Below are 21,728 nucleotides of genomic sequence, written 5' to 3'. Positions count from 1 at the left end.
GATATTTGTAGAAAACTGGGATCATATGAAGGAAATGAAGTCATTCCTAAAAAGGACAGAAATTCCCTTCCTTGGGTATAGGAAGGCTATTTCCTTTCCTTTTTCTTACAAATTCTCAGTAAGGAAGGTGATTTCTGTCCACTATCTTACAAATTCTCACTAAAGGAAGGTGACCTCTGTCCACCATCTTACAAATTCTTCCTAGTTCTTAGAAATTCTTCCTTTTCCTCACTATTACAACCATGTTTAATCAATCTACCTTATTTTACTAAATTCTTCCTTATTCTCAAAAATTCTACCTTAATTACACAAATTCTCCCTTATTCTCAGATAACTTACCTTATTCTAAGAAATTCTTCCTTATTCCAAGAAAACCTACCTTATTCCCCCAAATTATTCCTTATTCTAAGAAAATCTACCTTATTCCCTCAAATTCTTCCTTGTTCTAAGAAATTCTACCTTATTCTAAGAAAATCTACCTTATTCTAAGAAATTCTTCCTTATTCTAAGAAAATCTACCTTCTTCTAAGAAATTCTTCCTTATTCTAAGAAAATCAACCTTATTCTCCCTAATTATTCTTTATTCCCCCAAATTCTAGCTTATTCTAAGAAATTCTTACTTGTTCTAAGAAAATCTACCTAATTCTCCCAAATTCTTCCTTATTCTAAGAAAATCTACCTTATTCTAAGAAATTCTTCCTTATTCTAAGAAAATCTACCTTCTTCTAAGAAATTCTTCCTTATTCTAAGAAAATCAACCTTATTCTCCCTAATTATTCTTTATTCCCCCAAATTGTAGCTTATTCTAAGAAATTCTTACTTGTTCTAAGAAAATCTACCTAATTCTCCCAAATTGTAGCTTATTTTAAGAAATTCTTACTTGTTCTAAGAAAATCTACCTAATTCTCCCAAATTCTACCTTATTCTAAGAAATTCTTCCTTATTCTAAGAAAATCTACCTAATTCTCCCAAATTCTTCCTTATTCTAAGAAAATCTACCTTATTCTAAGAAATTCTTCCTTATTCTAAGAAAATCTACCTTATTCTAAGAAATTCTTCCTTATTCTAAGAAATTCTACCTAATTCTAAGAAAATCTACCTTATTCTAAGAAATTCTTCCTTATTCTAAGAAAATCTACCTAATTCTCCCAAATTCTTCCTTATTCTAAGAAAATCTACCTTATTCTAAGAAATTCTTCCTTATTCTAAGAAAATCTACCTTATTCTAAGAAAATCTACCTTATTCTTCCAAATTCTTCCTTATTCTAAGAAAATCTACCCTATTCTAAGAAAATCTACCTTATTCTAAGAAATTCTACCTTATTCTAAGAAATTCTTCCGTATTCTAAGAAAATCTACCTAATTCTCCCAAATTCTTCCTTATTCTAAGAAAATCTACCTTATTCTAAGAAATTCTTCCTTATTCTAAGAAAATCTACCTTATTCTAAGAAAATCTACCTTATTCTAAGAAATTCTACCTTATTCTAAGAAATTCTTCCTTATTCTAAGAAAATCTACCTAATTCTCCCAAATTCTACCTTATTCTAAGAAAATCTACCTTAATCTAAGAAAATCTACCTTATTCTAAGAAATTCTTCCTTATTCTAAGAAAATCTACCTTTTTCCCCCAAATTCTTCCTTATTCCCTCAAATTCTTCCTTATTCTAAGAAATTCTTCCTTATTCTAACAAATTCTTCCTTATTCTAAGAAAATCTACCAAATTCTCCTAAATTCTTGCAATATATTGGGGTCCCAAAGTCAAAAACAAAGTTTCAGCATGATCTGACCACCTGTTCTTGAGATACAGTGACCTGGTGTCCTTGGTACCTACAGTAAGTTTTGGGAAATGGTTCGAATCCTTAGTAAATTTGGTTAAAGTCCAAAAATATTTTGACACTTGAAATAATTTTCAAATATTTGATCAAAATTATTTGTCCACCTGGATATTTTTTCTTCAAAATTTTGACTAAGTGCCAAAATATTTTATTAAGGATTCGAACCATTTCCCAAATTTCAACGTCAGTGCCAAGGACACCAGGTCACTGTATCTCGAGAACGGGTGGTCGGATCGTGCTGAAACTTTGTTTTTGAGTTTGGGACCCCTTTATATTGAATTTGGGAGAATTAGGTAGATTTTCTTAGAATAAGGAAGAATTTCTTAGAATAAGGTAGATTTTCTAAGAATAAGGAAGAATTTCATAGAATAAGGTAGATTTTCTTAGAATTAGGTAGAATTTCTTAGAATAAGGAAGAATTTCTTAGAATAAGGTAAATTTACTTAGAATAAGAAAGAATTTCTTAAAATAAGGAAGAATTTCTTAGAATAAGGAAGATTTTTTTAAAATAAGGTAGATTTTCTTAGAATAAGGAAGAATTTCTTAGAAAAAGGTAGATTTTCTTAGAATAAGGTAGATTTTCTTAGAATAAGGAAGAATTTCTTAGAATAAGATAAATTTTCTTAGAATAAGGAAGAATTTCTTAGAATAAGGTAGATTTTCTTAAAATAAGGTAGAATTTCTTAGAATAAGCAAGAATTTCTTAGAATAAGCAAGAATTTCTTAGAATAAGGTAGATTTTCTTAGAATAAGGAAGAATTTCTTAGAATAAGGTAGATTTTCTTAGAAAAAGGAAGAATTTGGAAGAATTAAATAGATTTTCTTAGAATAAGGAAGAATTTCTCAGAATAAGGTAGATTTTCTTAGAATAAGGAAGAATTTGTTTGAATAAGGAAGAATTTCTTAGAATAAGGAAGAATTTCTTAGAATAAGGTAGATTTTCTTAGAATAAAGAAGAATTTCTTAGAATAAGGTAGATTTTCCTAGAATAAAGTAAAATTTCTTAGAATAAGGAAGAATTTCTTAGAATAAGGTAGAATTTCTTAGAATAAGGAAGAATTTCTTAGAATAAGGAAGAATTTCTTAGAATTAGGTAGATTTTCTTAGATTAAGGAAGAATTTCTTAGAATAAGGTAGATTTTCTTAGAACAAGTAAGATTTTCTTAGAATAAGGTAGAATTTGGGGGAATAAGAAAGAATTAGGAAGAATAAGGTAGAATTTCTTAGAATAAGGTAGATTTTCTTATACTAAGGAAGAATTTGTTAGAATAAGGTAGATTTTCTTAAAATAAGGAAGAATTTGGGAGAATTTGGAAGATTTTCTTAGAATAAGGAAGAATTTCTTAGAATAACATAGAATTTCCAAGAATAAGGAATAATTTGGGGGAATAAGGTAGATTTTCTTGGAATAAGGTAGAATTTCCTAGAATAAGGAAGAATTTGGGAAACCAAGGAAGAATTTGGGGGAGTAAGGTAGATTTTCTTAGAAAAAGGAAGAATTGGGAAGAATTAAATAGATTTTCTTAGAATAAGTAAGAAATCCTCAGAATAAGGTAGATTTTCTTAGAATAAGGAAGAATTTGTTAGAATAAGGAAGAATTTCTTAGAATAAGGTAGATTTTCTTAGAATAAGGTAGATTTTCTTATAATAAGGAAGAATTTGTTAGAATAAGGTAGATTTTCTTAGAATAAGGAAGAATTTGGGAGAATTAGGAAGATTTTCTTAGAATAAGGAAGAATTTCTTAGAATAACATAGAATTTCCAAGAATAAGGAATAATTTGGGGGAATAAGGTAGATTTTCTTGGAATAAGGTAGAATTTCCTCGAATAAGGAAGAATTTGGGAAACCAAGGAAGAATTTGGGGGAGTAAGGTAGATTTTCTTAGATTTGGGTAGAATTTCTTAGAATAAGGTAGGTTATCTGAGAATAAGTGAGAATGTGTAAGGAAAAGGTAGACTTTGTTATGAAAAGGTAGAATTTGGAGGAACTAGGTTAATTTTCTAGGATTAGGAAGATTAAGTGAGATTTAGGAAGGTGATTTTTATTCTCTTTTTCAGATATGTGAGAAAAAGGAGAGTGATTTTTGTCCATATTTTACTTATCTGAGAAAAAGGAAGATGATTTTTGTCCTTTTTGCAATGAAATTTCTGTCCTTTTAAGGAATGACTTCATTTCCTTCATATGATCCGAAAACTGAATATAATACGATACGATACATGATTTCTCAGTGTGGCCTTTGAACCGGTTCTAATCCAGCGGATATTAATCGGTTTCGAAGTCATACTGGAAAATATGTTCTATCTATTTTGCTATTATATTCATTTTAAAAGCGAGGCTTTTCTAACATTATGATGTTTACTACGATCCTTCAGAAGTCTCTAAAGCTCCGATAGTAAATTTAGTAAGGTTAGAATCGTCTAATCGATCCCAACCCTTACGGAAGTATGTTTAAGATACAAAAACGCAGCTATCTTTAAATCATCAGAAAGTCTGTCACAAGTCAATTTTTATTTATTTCACTTATGAAATCATTTTTTGGTTCCAATTAGATATATATCTATAACGGCCAAACAGTTTTACATAAGCTTACCTAGTGGGTTTCATGGTTATTTCTAAGTCTTAGTTTCCTGTTATTTTTCAAATATTTAGCATATCATAGCTGCGCTACTTTTTAACAATATTTCTCAACTTTGATTTACAGTGGTTGCTTGTGCTTAAATTAAGTATATCTGTCCATCTGTCTGGCAATCTTATCCTGTCTTTTTATCTTTAATTGTATCTGTCTGTCCCTTCAGAACATTTCCGTATAAATTTTCCTATCTATCTATTCTATATCTTTTCTTTCCACAACAATCTATCTATCTATTTATCTATCAAGAAATGGCTACCATAAGGTAGCTAGGGCCAAAAAATTGTCTTGATTCGTGATTTCTGTGGATTGTAAAGAATTAGATTCACACTAGCCTGGTTCAAAATTACATTTTATAACAAACTCAAAATACACATTAGACTGTTTTAAAACTACAATTTTATTTAGGTTGTCTCTTACATTGTTTAATTAGACATAATAAATATATTATAGGGATATTATAGTTTTTTGTCCTATACTTAACAAAAGCAAATTTTTATTGGTATTCTTCTAGTTTTCACTTCTTGATATGAAGAAAAAAATAATACATAGAGATAGAAATACATTTTCTTTAATTTTGAGCCAGTTTACTTGAAATTCACTTGGGCTAAACATTTAAATGCAAATAGGATTCCATCTCAGGTGTAAGGGGATAGGACACTATTGACAATAATTGATCTTTCCCAAAAGTTTTAAAAGTGATTTCTGATAAATATTACGGAAATAAAAGATAGTGGACATGACCATGACAAGAATTAAAATTAATCTATCCATTATTGTTCCCTCCCTCCCTGAAACCATGACAAGAATTAGAATTGCACACATATCATATCGCAAAAGTTTCAGAGGTAAGCAATAAAAATTTAAAGAAAAAAATATTAATAATACTTGCTTCGCCCCTAGCCTATTATAAGAGCAGATCCCCATGAAAGAGAAGGGGATTACCTTCGAAAAATTATTATCTTTGTAAAACTTTTCCATGGGCTTTTCCTCCTTTGGGGGCCGTGTTGACCTCCTCCCTCAAAAATGGCTTTCATAGAAATTCCCTTTAAAGCAGAACCTAATCTTTTAAAGGGTGTTTTATTTTTGGTTTAAAATTAGAAATCAGTTATGAACTGTAACCCAGTAAAAATTTTTATTGACTTCAAGATTGCAGTGCGACTGAATTTTGAAATTTTAAGAAAAGCTTTGTATCTTACATGTATTTTTTTGGTGATTACAATTACATCATAAAGTTAACAAATATGCAGCTTAACAAAAAATGACTGCTCATATGTTTAATTCTTATTAAGATAAATTGTTCCTTTACTAAAACAAAGCATTGTATATACACACTAACACTTAAATTATAAAATGCAAAATTAAAAAATGAAATCCATGCTTTATATGGAATCAATAGATGTAAACTAAATCAGATCGTGATAACAACATTTCGTGAGTTTAATTTAACTAGGACAAATTTTGGTACAGTTGCAATTTCAAACGCTGTTTTAGATTTGCAATTTTTAGAATTAAAATTTTGTCATTGTGTTACTATTTTTAATACTAGCGGCTACAGTGGGGGGTTAGTTAACCCTCTTCTAATTTTACTTTTAAAAAGAAAAGGAAAAGATTTTTTTTGGGGGGGGGGAAGCATTTTTTTTTCTAGGGTTGATTTCTCCAGGGAGGATTGTGGTACCCTCCCCAAAATAGTTATAAACCTTACCAGGATATATCAGAAGCTACACTGTAAAGGAGAATCATATTCATTCAGCGGGTAGCGATATCTGGCGGTACAAATCGACAGACAGACTTTCATACATCCTGTTACATTTATATAAGGATGCACTTTTTTTTCTACAAAGAAGTTTTTGGCTAAATCTTGAATTCTTAAGATTAGGCTATGATAATAATGATTGTCAAACCCCTGCGGGAGGCCCTTTCCCTTATACTGGTACCTTGAATATCATTATCCAACTTACCTAAAAAAATACCATTACTTTAAAATAAATTTTGTCGGTTTGGTCGTCACTGTATAATTCCTTTGTTGTATGATGAAATTGTTCTCTTTGTCTTAAACCTTAGATTATTTTGAATATTTATTATGAATATCGGCCTAATAACCAAAAAATACTGTAAAATGTTTTTAAAAATCATTTTATAAGTTAACTATAATCTTTTTTTAAAATCAAAAGAACTTTTTTATTAAAACATAATTCCTAATATCTGAAGAAATTTTGCCATTATATGTTCTATATATATATATATATAATGTTTCTATATGTTCATGGTTTTTGTCATTCTTGTTGTTAATTTTCCTTGATATTATTAATGAATAGAAAAAGTAATCATTAAGGATATATAAACAATGGTAAATAAAATTAGACAAGGACGATTTTAACCATTAGAACTGATGCATAATCAGCTGACAATATAACTATAATACAAAGTAGATCACTTTATGTATATTCGTCCGTCTGAATGATGCTTAGGATATGACTAAACTGATAAGATTTGCTTTTCAGAAAATATAACTCTTTATCATTCCAGGATTTAGGCCATTTTCTTAGGAAAAAGACACATGAATATATAACACTCATACCCTCCAAACAAATTTCTACCTTTTTTAAAACATCAAGAAACGCGGTGTATGTAACCTGGTCAGACAGAAAGACGGAGGGACAAACTGGCATGTAAATATATAGCTGCGCTACTCACAATAGTACAATAAAACAACCATAATTGAAAAATTACTAGAGTTTTTCTCCCCTGTTAACGTAATAAATCAGATAACTTCATGAGTCAGATATAAGAATAATTTCTCGTATTCATTCAAATCCGGTGGATAGGAACCGGTTCTCATGCATACGAAAAAACTATGTCTAGCATCGTATTATATCCAGCTTTCTAAGAATATAAAATGTACAATCATAAGATTAAAACCAGTTTTTTAGCCCGTGCCTTCGACACCTTTGGGGCTAAAAAAATGGTTTTAATCCTAAAATTGTACATTCTATATCCGCGGAAAGCGGTTTATAATACGATGAAAGAAATAACTATTCTAACATTACTTCGTGAATTAGAACAACATAGTAAGGGTTGATATAAGTACAACCACTCTATAATTAAGGGTGTTTCCGACCGCCCAAACATCGTTATTATCGCATCATTAAGAACAGCTTTCCGCGGATATAAAAATTTACAGTTATAAGATTAAAACCATTTTTTTTATCCCCAAGATGCCGATGGCACACGTGCTATAAACAGATTTTAAAGTTATGATTGTACATTTTTATATTCGTAGAAAACTGGATATAATACGATGCTATACATAATTTTTCAGTATGGCGGAGAACCCGTTCTCATCCAGAGGATTTTAATCGGTTTCGAAGCGATACTGAAAATCTTATTACTCTTACTTTATAACTTAAGGGTTAATGTTGCCAGTTTGTTGCTGTTATGCAACTTATGGACATAATTGTCCTTGTTCTAATGTGACTACTTTTCCAAAGACCGTGAATTATGTCAGTATAACCTATGACAAGGTCACGGATATAACTACATACATATGTACTAGACCAGGGAGGGAGGGGACATTGGCCTGTTTATTACACAAGTCACCAAATTTTTTATAATAACGTTTTCTTATTTGTTGGCTTAACAAGTTTGGGGCCCTTTATTGAATTTTAATTGTTTGGTTCATTAAGTAGAGTGTACAAACGTTTTAACCACTAATTGTATCTACAGAAGAGGTAATTTTTGTATCATCATTGGGTATGTACATCAATTTATTGGCCAGTGTCTTATCTCTTTAGATCCCTGTTACTATACTATATTGTATATCTAGGACCCTCTGGACAAATTTCAGTGTAATTAAACTTAAATTAATGGTGTGGGATTATCACAGCTAAAACAATTCTAAATCTAGACAAATCTATTTTATATGAAGTTAAAACACAAGGCAAGGGGACAACGAAAAGTGTCATGTGTGACGTCATAAAAATACGGCTATTATCCATATATTTTTAGGGGTTTCCGTTCCCACTTTTCCTCTCATCCTTCCTTTTTAGACGTATTTTTATGACGTCACACATGACACTTTCTGGTGTCCCCAAGGGAAGGGCAGCTTGCCAGTTTTTTTGTCAAGACTACAGCCACAGCCACAGTTTGAGTTAGTGAGCAGCTGCCTGTGGCCAAACAGTCTTTTTTTTTCAATTTCCGGCCGCGAGCCCTAGAAAGAACAATAATTTATTACTCCTGTTCAAAAAAGTGACCACGTCCATGCTTATTAATTAAATTAATTTTTTTCTGCGCTAAACCCACACCAAATTAGGCCCTTATTTAGTCCATTTTTCTCACTTATGATCACTTGTAATTTGTCGGTGTCAATATATAAAGTAGGGATAGAGACACACATTCACCCATTTATTTCATGCAGTATTTGTGTGAACATGATTTTTACGTTTAAAAGGTAAAAGGGCAATGAAAAAGGAGTAGAAATGCGGGTAAATTAATTATTTATAACTCAAATATCAACAAAAAAATTATAGAATCTATGAAACAGTAGCAGTGAAGCAAAATAAAATTTTTTTTTGGTGAAAAAAAATTATTAGTTAATAATAATTGGAATAATTATACTAAGTAAAATTTTTAAAATCACAAGTAATTTTTTTATTTAAAATGTACCAAATACGCATCTATATGTGTAATATATGATTCAAAGCACTGAATTTATATCTGCTAAAGAAGGTGTATTAACTTTTTTTGCTTTGTATTTAAGATAGCTAGCCGGTGCTTTTAGTAAGTAGTAGATGTAAAATTTTTCATAGGATTCAGATATGCAATCGGTTTTTTTTGTAGACCTCTTATTTTTTAAGTAATTTAAGTTTTTTTACAAAATAATTAAGTCGGTTTTAAGGTACTAAAACGCAACAAAATAAAAGAAGAAAATGGCCAGTATGAACAAAAATAGTAAGATCTTTAATTTGACACCTTACTTTTAAAATTCTGTTGAGTAATTATTGAAAAAATCTATTTTTTAACCTCGGTTTAATAAAAACTTTAAACCTTAATATTTTCTCAAACAGACATAAAAACATGGGTTCATATATACCTTTAGAATCAGAAAAATATTACGAATCCATTCTAAGCAATTCTACAAAAAAAAACGATTACATATCTGAATTCTATGAAAAATTTTACATCTACTACTTACTAAAAGCACCGGCTAGCTATCTTAAATAAAAAGCAAAAAAGTTAATCATCATCACTGCCTTTTAGTTCTCGGCAGAACGTAGGCCATGCACAATGGTTCTCCAATCTTCCTTTTTTTGGGCACGTTTTGAGGCATTGCTGAAAGATGGAATTTTCTTTTCTTTCAGTTCACTTAAGAGTTCCCTCCTCCAGGTTGTTTTTGGTCTACCTGGTTTCCTCTTTCCTACGTGGGGGTTCCAAGTCAAGGCTTGATTGGTTATATCATCATGCCCTTTCCTTAGAGTGTGCCCCAGCCATCTCCATTTTCTCTGTTTTATTGTCAGTTTAATGTCTGACATATCACTGCGCTCTAGAAGCTCAGCATTTGTGATCTTATTTGGCCAAAAGATCTTGTGGATTCTCCTTAGACATTTATTGACATATGTCTGTAGCTTGGAGACCACTGCTGTGTTTAGGAACCAAGTTTCAGCCCCATACAGCAAAACAGAGAGAACATTTGACTTGAACAGTCTTAACTTGGTCTTTATGGAGATGTTGTTGGAATTCCAAATTTTGTTCAGGCTGGCAAAGGCTGTCCTAGATTTGTTAATTCTAGCTTTAACATCTGTTAAAGTGCCTCCAGCTTCATCAATTTTACTTCCAAGATACTCAAAACAATCTACATCCTCAAGAATTTGGTCTCCAATAGTAATTGGTTCTTGGGAATTTGCATTTAATCTGAGTATTTTGGTTTTAGGAACATTTATTTCTAGTCCAATTTTCTTGGAGGTTTCAGCTATCCTGTTAGTCCTTCTTTGCATTTGACTTCTATTGCTTGTTAACAAAGCGATATCATCAGCAAAGTCCAGATCTCCTAAATATTTGGGATTGCCAAATAGCTCCCAGCGAATGCCATCATTACTTTCACAGTTCTTCATGATCCAGTCAATGGCAAGGAGGAAAAGGAAGGGAGAAAGAAGGCATCCTTGTCTGACGCCTGTTACAATCTCAAAAAAGGTTGAAAGTTTACCTTTATACATTACGTTTCCACCTCCTTTATGATAGACTAGCGGCTTCGCCCCTAGCCTCTAGGGGCTTTGCCCAAGAGGTGATAAAAAAAATTATTGCGAGAGACCATAAAGGACCATGGAAACTCCTTCAAAAAAAAAAAAAAAAAAAAAAAAAAAAATGGGGGGGGATTTTTTGGTTTTTGGGGGGGTTGGGGGTGTCCCACCCCCCGAGAAAATAGCTTAAAACCACCACAGGACCAATAGGTAGATACCCTGAAGAGTAGAATCCGATCGGTTCAGTGGTTACCGAGATCTTAAGGGACAGACAGACAGACGGACGGACAGACGGTCAGACGGACAGACGGACAGACAGACATCGTTCTACTTTGTATTATAGATAGCTTTAATGATATTGATTATCTTTTCTGGAATGCCATAGTGTCGGCAGATTTTCCAGAGAGATCTTCTGTCTAAAGAATCAAATGCTTTTTTGTAGTCAATGAAGTTTACAAAAAGCTCAGAGTTCCATTCCTTGGATTGCTCTATGATGATTCTTAGAGAGGTTATCTGATCAATAGTGGAACGATTTGGTCTAAATCCAGCCTGATTAGGTCTTAGCTTTTCATTAACCTTCTTCTTTATTCTATTAAGAAGAATTTTACTAAGGATACGGCCAGGTACTGAAAGGAGCATTATCCCTCTGTAGTTTCCACATTGGGTCAAGTCTCCCTTTTTGGCTAGTATTGAGATATGTCCATTCTTCCAGTCCTCTGGACATAACTCATCATTCCATATCTTTGTGATCAAAGGTAGGAATGCCTCAGCAGATGTATCTAGGTCTGCTTTTATGACCTCAGCTGGGATGTTATCAGGTCCAGCGGCCTTGTTATTTTTCAAACTTTTAATGGCCTCCTTGATTTCCAATAGATTTGGCGCTCGACAGTCAATGTCAAGTGCATCTGAGGGTGGAATCTCAGTTTCTTCCTCTGGAACTGGAAGATTCAGCAGTTCAGTGAAGTGCTCTGCCCATCTATTTAGAATATCTTCATCAGTTTTAAGGAGTGAACCATCCTTGTCCCTGATGTGTGATCCTGATTTGTGTACTTTACCTGCAATGCTCTTAGTAATCTCATAGACATCTTTCATTCTATTTTGATTAGCAGCATTTTCTGCTTGCATAGCAAGGTTTTCCAAGTGTTCTTTTTTGTCAATTCTGACACTTCTTTGGATTTCCCTGCTGAGCATCTTATACAGGTCTTTATCTTCTGGAGAGTTTCTGGAGAGTGTCTTTTGTCTTACCTCTCTTATTTGATCCATGAGATCAATGGATCTTTGAGTGATCCACGGCTTTTGGTTAGCCTTTTTGTAACCTAATTTTTCTTGGCTAGTATCATTATAAACTTTTTTGATACCTTGCCAAATATCTTCAACTCCATCATCCTCTTGAAGAGTCAATAACTCAAATCTGTTCTTTAGAGTGAGCTTAAACTCTTGTAGCTTTTCAGAGTTTTGAAGGGTTGTTAAGTTATACTTTTTCCTGGGGTTAGGCTTTGTGTCCTGCTTTTTAAATCTAAGCCGAACTTTAGAAGATAGAAGATAATGGTCTGAATTAACATCAGGTCCTCTTTCAACCCTGACATCAAGGAGAGAACCTTTAAAACGTCTAGATATACAGATGTGATCTATCTGATTAAAGGTTCTTTGATCTGGTGATCTCCAGGTGGCAGTATGAATCTTCTTGTGTTTAAAGATGGTTCCACCAATGACAAGTTTGTTTTCAGTACAAAAACTTACAAGTCTATCACCATTGTCATTTTCCTTGCCATTACTTAAGCCTAGGCCATATCTGCCCATGACTTCTTCTAAATTCTCATTATTACTCCCCACTTGAGCATTAAAATCTCCTAGGAGCATGGTCAGGTCCTTTTCTTTATGACCATTTTTAAATACAGAGTCAAGCTGGTCATAAAATTCGTTTTTGACCTCTGTATCTGCTTGTTCTGTAGGAGCATATGCTACTATTATTCTCAGATTAATGTTTTTATCTGAGGATTTGAAGTAAGCCTCCATGATTCTTGAACCATGGGGTTGCCAACTGATCATGGCCTGCTCTGCTTGCTTGGTCAGCATAAGAGCCACCCCTTGGTTATGTCCTAGATCCTCATTCATATGGCCTGAGTAAAGTATTTTCAAGCCAGAATGATGTTTAAACTCTCCATTATTTGTCCACCTTGATTCGGTGATAGCCAGGATATCAACCTTGGCTTTAAGCATTTCTTGGCAAATGTTTTCTGTCTGGCCTGACTGAAACATTGTCCGAACATTCCAGGTGCAAATTTATGCTGGTCTGCGGGAATTCAGAATCATCCGCCTGACTGGTCCTTTAGCGGTTTCCCAGCCAAACATCATATTGTTGTTTACAACCTCTACTTCGTTCCCGAGCCCAAAGTTAAATTGGTCTTTACTTTGTGCAGATTGAACGTGAGCAGGTTTTTTCTAGGGAAGGATTGTTAGCCCCACCCAAACCCCCTGAACTGGGGGAAGTGACCAGAATTCAGTCTGGCATCTACCCTAGGACCTTTCCAGCACAGTAGGACTCTTCTGGTGTAGCTCCTAGGTTAATACACCTTTTTTATACTTATTAATTTGATAAATATTTATGATATGATTTACTGTTGCTAGGTAAATTATTTCAGAAAAATATATGAAAAATAAATAAAATTTATACTTTTAAGGGCATTTCAAAATTTATCCTATATTCAAAGAAGTTTTTAACAAGGATGACAACATCCATAAAAATGAAGCTCTAAAACTGTAGGACAATCAAACATTAACTCTTGTAAAACTAAAAAAGCAGAATATAAACATGTAAGTCTAAACAAAATTGTAAGTAAATTTGTCGCAAACGTGTTTAAATACAGAAAACTGTTTAAGGACATACTTACATTTTTCGGACGGACGGACTAACCCTAATTATAGATAAGCTTCGATAATAAAATAGGTTTGTAATTTTAATAAAATTGGAGGACCGGTTCTAATCCACTGGATATTTAACGGTTTCATAGTCATACTGAAAAAGGAAATTAACAAACAAAAAATTATTTCGTGATTTTTTATTTTAATAAATTCCATTGGAGCATTTCAAAATATATATTAAATTTAATGGGCTGGAAAATAATAATAAACATATGCTTAGAATGCAAAAAAATATGTTTTTTGTTTTTGTTTTATTGAAGCTACTCTATAGATTTGGTAATTTATCATTCGGTATTGTATGATATAAAGACACATCTATTAAGTTAAACTACAAATGTTGAGAGTTTTAAAGAGCTGAAAAATAATTTATTAGATAAAAGTTGTTATTTTATGTTACATTTTTTTGATTGGTTGGCACAAACCAGCAATGTCCAAATTCCCCCCCCCCCAAAAATTTAATCTAATATTTGAAATGCTTTAGATTAGCTTGGTTTTAATTTCAACTAGGATAATTGTTTCAGCTTGTATTGTATGTATGTGTTGAATATAATGACATATAATTGGGGCGTTTTCTTCTTTCACTCCCCTCCTCCTATAGGCTATATCTAAATCCATAAATGTCTTAAGTGAACTTAAATTACTCTGTCTTACATTATCAGGTGTTTTCCCTTAAAGTGCAAGGTTGACCACATAAAACATCCCCCCCCCCACCTTATTTAAAGATTGAAAATATGGGGGAATGGGAGCTTTTCGTTTGTTTGTTTATTATGTTAGGTCAGGTAGCCACGCAATGTTATGACCACCCGCATGGGTTATGTATACTATATAGGAAACAAACTGGGGAGGGGGTCAGTGATCGAGATGTTCTTTAAGGGAAAGTGCATTTTATCTAAGTGTTATGTTTAAAATATCCTGCTAGTTAATTGTCTATTAAAGTAAGAAAATCTGTACAAAAGATTAAATGAAATACAAAATAAGAAATAAATCATATTTATGAAATGTACGTATCTGCGGTCAAGAGTAATATAACAAAAAAATGCAAATATATACATATTAAAAATTTGTATGTCCATTGTTGTAAAAAAAATTATCAAAAGATTTCTCGCCTCTAGATTTCTAAATTTTACCCAAATATAGAAAAAAATCATTAATTTTAGAAAGCTTTTGATAAATAGTTTGAAATGTATGAACAATGATAATGAATTAAGTGTTTAATATATGCTATTTTTAGTATCTATACCTATGTTATGCCAGTACTCAATTTTCTCTATTTTTAAAAGCGAAGCTTTTCTATAATTAGGGTCGGTCCGTCCGTCCGTATGTCCGTCCGTAACGGATAGCTTTTTTCGTTAATTTAGGCATGTTAGAATTGGCCTATCGATTTCAAATTTTGCATGGTGATTCCTTTAGTACTTAGGTACGATTTATAAAGCGTAGCAACTCTGTAATCATTACCAAAATGTCCGTACGTCCATTTTAAACATGTTGATTTTTTTACTTTTTTAACAACAAATTTTTATGTGATCTAATCATCCGAATCCGATTGATCTGATTTTTGGTATATTGATTCCTGGGACAACAAAGTACAATGTTATTAGCGAAGCAACTCTATAATCAAGTCCTAAAATGTAAGTATGTCCATAAACATAATCCTGTATAAAGCAGTTTTTCAACAAATTTACTTATAACTTTGCTTCGACTCTTATACATTTATATTCTGATTATTCAGTTATGACACTATATAAGTGTTAATGTCCGTTTGTCCTACTGTTTCAGCGCTTCGCTTTTATGGATGTTGTCATCCTTGTTTAATGTATTTCAATTGCATCTCTATAACCAAAATTTCAGTATAATGTTCATTGATTTGTCACAACTTATTATTATTCAGACAATTCATAACGTATTAAAGTGTCGCTCCTAGACAGAGTAAGGCTATTGTCATTCTTGTTAAAAGCTTGAATTTTTTGGAATATATCTTTCCCTATATCGAAAAATAATAATTTTTAAAGGCAACCCTAAAAAATTATGCTTTTAAAGTTTTTAGGTCATCCAAATATGCGATTTTCCATTAAAATGTATATGGCTCTAATTTGATTGAATGCCCTTTTTTGGTTATATTGGTCCTTGCGTGTCATATAACAAAATGGTCGGGATAAGATTCTTTTAACGCAAGTGTTCTTAAAGCGTAATAATGATGTTTTATTTAAACTTATACCTGCGATGTTCTTACCCTTCAGAGTTCTTATATACCCAATGTAACCTAACCTAACCTGACCTAAAGAAAAAACTGTTTGTAGAATCATATCTGTTGCACAAAAGGTACCTTGACTTAATTGAAATGTTGTAAAACGCCCACGCTATGATTTGACTTTATGCATATTTCACTCAGATAAAAGCATATCCTAATCCTAAGATTTAAACATTTGATTAGATTCCCTATTAGACTAATTCGCGTTTTAATATGCAAATCATTGCAAATTTAGTGCCAAATTATCGTGTTTATAATTAACTTGCATACTATATGGTCACAAATATATAGAGTTGTTTCGCTCTTGTCTAAAAAAAACATTAGCAAGTTTTAAAATCGATAAAACAAGTTCAAACAAGCTATTCCTTACAGACATACTGACGTTTTAGCGGTTGGACACATCCTAATATAGAAAAGCTTTGATTTTGTAAATGATTTTTGGGTCAAAATGGTAAAAAATGTCATTGGTGCAATTTAGCCTTTGGCTGTAAAAGTAACAAGAATGACAACGTCGACAAACCCCAAACTGTCCCAGTTTGAGCAAGACGATTCCAGTTACGTCATATACGTTTCGGGAAAGAAAAAGGGAAGGGGGAAGAAAATATCTTCAAAAGAGATGGGAGAAAAGGGAAGAGATTTTCTTCCCCGTTCCATTTTTATATGACGTCACAGGAATCGTCTTGCTTAAAACTGGACAGTTTTGGGTTTGTCACAACGTCAGTAGCGAAGCACAAAAAAATTATGGATGGAAACGCGGACAAAGTGATTTAAAGGGCAGATGTTCAGTGGTCATAAATCACGAAATGACTGATACAACAACGCTCCAGGTTAAATTATATATGGATGCTCAATTGAATAGGTAATTTTTCTAATATCAATCAGCCGTCTATCTTAAGTAGAAGCCAAGAAATTCACATTATCCATTTAACAGTGCGGTCTGAAGGATTGACAGCCGGACGACAGACAAAGTTAATAATAGAGTAGCTTCATTTCTAAGAAAGACGTGATAACAGGCGCATTTCCTTTTTGTGACCAAATTAGGTTTACATTTATGCTTTTATTGCACTTGCCTTATTCAGAGCAAATCTTTTTCATTAAAGGTCTGAGCGTCTGTAAAATTATTTTTTATCCATATTTTGACGTAAATGTTAACAATTGGACACTATACGCTGTTTCAAAAAATTGTCTTAGAGGCAGGAAATATAAATTAGCAAGGACATATACGTGATATTTTCAGAGAGAAAAGAAAATTTTATTGTAAATAAGACTTTTGCCCAAAGTTTCAAAAACGCACGTTATATTATTTGTTAAAAATCTGTTGTACTTTTATTGAATTATGATTGGTTGGTTCCAAACTATTAGACACCACTCTTTTCAATTTTAACTACAGAAGGGGTAATTTTGTTTAACATCATAGGGGATGTATATTATTTTATCGTCCATTGTATAATCCCTTAAGATTTCTAGATATATCTTATTATCTTATAAAAATTGCATAGAAAACTCAAAATTAGATGGAAAACTCTGTAGGGTGCTATCTAACCCTGAATAAAGTTAATGTAAAGTTATATTGTAAATGGCTGTAAAATGAATAACAGCTTAAATGAAAATTTCTTTTAAATAAAGGTTGCTCAAAAAAGAACCAAATCTACTCTTTAAGACATAGATGCTTATCTTAGAGTCTAGGAGCGCAGCCGCTAGTAGATATAATTTCCTCAATAAAACATTTAATTTAACAGTCTTTTTAGTTGATAAGATGGACATATGTTAGTTTTAGAGAATCTACGCGCCAAAAAAAACTGTAGACCTTGTATCTATAAAATTTATTTTGAAAACGTGTATGTTAAGTTAGTCCACATTATACGCTAACATGTTATAACAATACAGAATAAAATCACTTATGCGCGGACAATACTGCACAAATTATACTTTTAGCCAAAATAGTTAAATATACTACAGTACGAATAACATTCTATTTTAGTCAAAGAATACATAGTTTAAAATATTAAAGCTGTTGATTGAAAGATTTTACCTTAACTTAGTTTGCACATTTCAATTTAAAAATACAACTAAATAATTAAAAATAGCCATCAATTATGGAAGATTTTTAGTTGGGCTCGGCACTTCAGCTGTGCTTAAACCAATAAATTAACTTTAATAATTAGCTAGCTGTCTAAACCAGTCATTTATATGGCAATCATCCCGTAAGACTTTTGAAGCCTCTAAACGGTTATTGAATGGCGTTCTAAATGCTGATGCTAAGAATAACCTAATAATCTAAAGAAAAACAAAAGAAACTACAATTATTACTCGTAGTGTAGTTTTAACTACGAAAAAGAAGGGGTTAAAGAAATCCCATTTTAGTCCAGGCTTTACATATTGTGGTATAAATTAAGATTTATTCTAACTTTTGATTTATGTTTTTTTGACCGGCGGCACCATAAGGAAATATTATCAGTTTCGTATGCATGTCTTAACTTAATGTATAGCACACTCAGACTTCTAGGCGACGCTATATATAAATATAAGCAGTTTCGTATGCATGTCTAAATGACTAGCACACTCGGACTACTTAGCGGCGCTACTATGAAATATAAGCAGTTTCGTATGCATGTCTAAATAGCTAGCACATTCGGACTACTTAGCGGCGCTACTATAAAATATAAGCAGTTTCGTATGCATGTCTAAATGACTAGCACACTCGGACTACTTAGCGGCGCTACTATGAAATATAAGCAGTTTCGTATGCATGTCTAAATAGCTAGCACATTCGGACTACTTAGCGGCGCTACTATAAAATATAAGCAGTTTCGTATGCATGTCTAAATGACTAGCACACTCGGACTACTTAGCGGCGCTACTATGAAATATAAGCAGTTTCGTATGCATGTCTAAATAGCTAGCACATTCGGACTACTTAGCGGCGCTACTATAAAATATAAGCAGTTTCGTATGCATGTCTAAATGACTAGCACACTCGGACTACTTAGCGGCGCTACTATAAAATATAAGCAGTTTCGTATGCATGTCTAAATAGCTAGCACACTCGGACTACTTAGCGGCGCTACTATGAAATATAAGCAGTTTCGAATGCATGTCTAAATGACTAGCACAAATTGCCATTTTCAATTTGACATTTACGTAAATAGATAAAAATTTAAATGTCATTAATGTATGTTCAAGAGTATATAACATATGCATATTTTACTTTTGGATTAAACGTTTTTTTTTAGGGTAGCAGCCACTCTATAATTAATGTTATTCTGTGCTCCCTTCCAGGTACACGGACAAAATTTTTTTAATAATGATGATAATAAACTAAATTACCCGTTCTGCAGATAAAAATTATTGGTTAAAAAGTTTAGACATTACTTATTTAGAAATAGCAATATAAGTACCCAAAGTTTTTGATCAAAAAAACCGTTGCTATACGAATTTATAGTGTAGTTTCTCATAAATCTTGGGAATGTTCATATCTATTTTTGGGGAGGGTACCATAACCATCCAGAGAAGAATCACCCATACAAAAAATACCACTTCCCTAATTTTTTTTTATCTTTTTTCTTTTTAAAACTAAAATTGAAAGTGGTGGAGTTGACACTCTCTCCAGCTTAAGTGCCCCTAAAGGCAACGGGGATAGTAGCAGTTTGTTACTTAAATCTTGAAAATTCTACCCCAAAAAAGTAATTCCTGAAATCTAACTAAATTTTCAATAATATTTTAGCAATTTATTCATATTTTGTGGTTTTTTGTTGCAAGCATCTCTATATGCGATTAATAATTTCTTCTCCCACTTGCTTTTTAAAAACTACTTTACAGCTCATATCTCATGGTGCTTTAACTGAAATCAATGTTCGAATACTAACCCTCATCCCCTCTCTTAAATTTTAAAAGAAAAATTTACATTCTAAGCCCCTGCGGAGGGCTCTTCTTACTCTTACTTAACCTTACCTAACCCGATTTTTCTTATAAAAAGCTAGTTTTTGGTACCTATGCGATTTGAGGGTAACCGTTTATTATTTTATTCAGCTTGAATGTGAAAGGTTTGGAGAATTTTTCTATTTACCCATAAACTGCCAGTTCAATATTTTATTTTCTATTTTATTACCTAAAATTCTATTTCAGAAATTACCAAAATACTATTTAATCAATTTAAACTAACATTTGCTATAAAATAATTAATAAAGACCTACCTCACTTGCTAAGTTAAAGGTTCGAAGCCAACCAATGAGCGCGGTAATTTCAACGCTCTCCTGTAAATCAAATAAAGACTTGTTTATGTGTTACTTTAAAATAGAACTTTTAAAAATCTATTAAGAAATTTTAGTTGTCTTTTAATATCTCCATTTCTTAGGATATTCATGAAGGTCCTGAGCAAGCTTTTATCTTTCTAAAATGAAATAGCATATTAACCATTTAATATCAACTGGATTAGAAACCGTTCTGATCATAATGAAAAATCATTTATATTATCGTATATAGACAATTTTCCACAAATAATGAAATAAAGATCACTAAATTAATACAAGTTTTGTTGGCCCCGTGAATTCGTTCGGCCCATAAGGCCAAACAAAACTGTAATCACTTTTCAAAACATTTTACTATCCGCGGAAAGCTGTCTATAATACGATGTGATAAAAAACTACACATAATGATTTTCAATTGTACAATTCTATTGTCTTTGTCTTTTTATACATTGTTTGTATGTTGCAACTTAAGGACAAAATTATCCTTGTTTCGATATCAAATTAGACAAGTTTTTCCCTGATCCATCGAGATGTAATATTCTTCTTCTAACACAAATCTGACAGCCAGTTTAGATCCACATTTCTATACAATCTCACTAAAACTTTATTTTTTTCTTAATCAATAAACATTTTGCAAATAACTAATATATAATTTTTCACTTTTGTATTTTTATTATCTTTCAGATTTAGCGGCTTAACATAAAGTTATTAATATCACTGTTGGCTTGTTTTCTTTATATATTTATCACTGTGAGGGTATTGGGTTGGCAGAATTAACTAGCAAATTAATATCAATCTATCACGCCCAAGCTTTAGTCACATTCATTTTTCTAAAAATAAATCAATGAAAACAATGAATAAAACAAGGATTACAACATCCATAAAAGCGAAGCTCTAAAATGGAAGGACGTCCTAGGACAAACGAACATTAACACTTTTAGAGTGTCAGAATTGAATAAATAGAATATCAATGCATGAAACTAAACAAAATTGTAAGTAAATTTGTTGCAAAACAACTTAAATACCTACATGATACTTTTTTAGGACATACTTACATTTTTCGGAAGATATTTCTAAATCAACTTAATTAAAACTAATTTCTCCCTTTGAAATAATAAATTTCATAATTCTAAGTAGAAATACTCACGCAACAAAAACTGTAAAAAAAAACTAACAATGTCTGCTTAAATAAACCACATATCAATTCAACCAAAACAATACTTTTTACTATTTCTACAAAAAGTATATAGAAATCAGCTGATCATTTGAACAATTAAATTAATGACATACTTTTCAAGAAAAAAAAACTTTTGCTAGTTATTTAAATAAAATAAGTAAATTTTTACCAAAAAATGTTTTTGAAAACAAAATTTAAATAAAATATAGAAAATTATGACTAATAGTACATCTTTAGAATATCACTAAAACTATTCCACATTCTGGTTGAATACAGCAAATAGATCACTTAAAGTTTGTTTATTTTGTAAACAAACTCCAATATTGCTCACAACATCACAAGTACATTGAATTAGAAGCAGACAGACGCTCACACAGAAAACTTGCTATTGCTTCAGCTTGCTTGCAAGAGAGCAAAGCTTTAAGCAACT

The 21,728-nt window shown here is 31.8% G+C and overlaps 1 protein-coding gene across 5 annotated transcripts in view; it reads right to left on the bottom strand.

Moving 5' to 3' along the window:
• The window catches only part of LOC145329663 (uncharacterized), a 109,631-nt gene extending 88,852 nt beyond the window's left edge, over positions 1 to 20,779 (bottom strand). For 4 of the 5 annotated variants that reach the window (XM_080174010.1, XM_080174009.1, XM_080174011.1 and 1 more), the window contains exons 1-2: positions 20,642 to 20,779; positions 20,068 to 20,130 (exon numbers count right to left, since the gene is read on the bottom strand). In XM_080174010.1, the coding sequence (XP_080030136.1) occupies positions 20,068 to 20,130; positions 20,642 to 20,647 (69 nt within the window). In that variant the 5' untranslated portion in view covers positions 20,648 to 20,779. The remainder of the gene's footprint in view (positions 1 to 20,067; positions 20,131 to 20,641) is intronic. The other variant, XM_080174006.1, reaches the window with a different exon arrangement.
• Positions 20,780 to 21,728: the final 949 nt, after the last annotated feature.

Source organism: Acartia tonsa, chromosome 10 (assembly GCF_053477335.1).
Source record: "Acartia tonsa isolate MP-2025a chromosome 10, ASM5347733v1, whole genome shotgun sequence".
Lineage (NCBI taxonomy): Eukaryota > Metazoa > Arthropoda > Copepoda > Calanoida > Acartiidae > Acartia > Acartia tonsa.
Note: the sequence above shows the minus strand (reverse complement) of the source record. Positions and strands in the feature narration are given on the sequence as shown.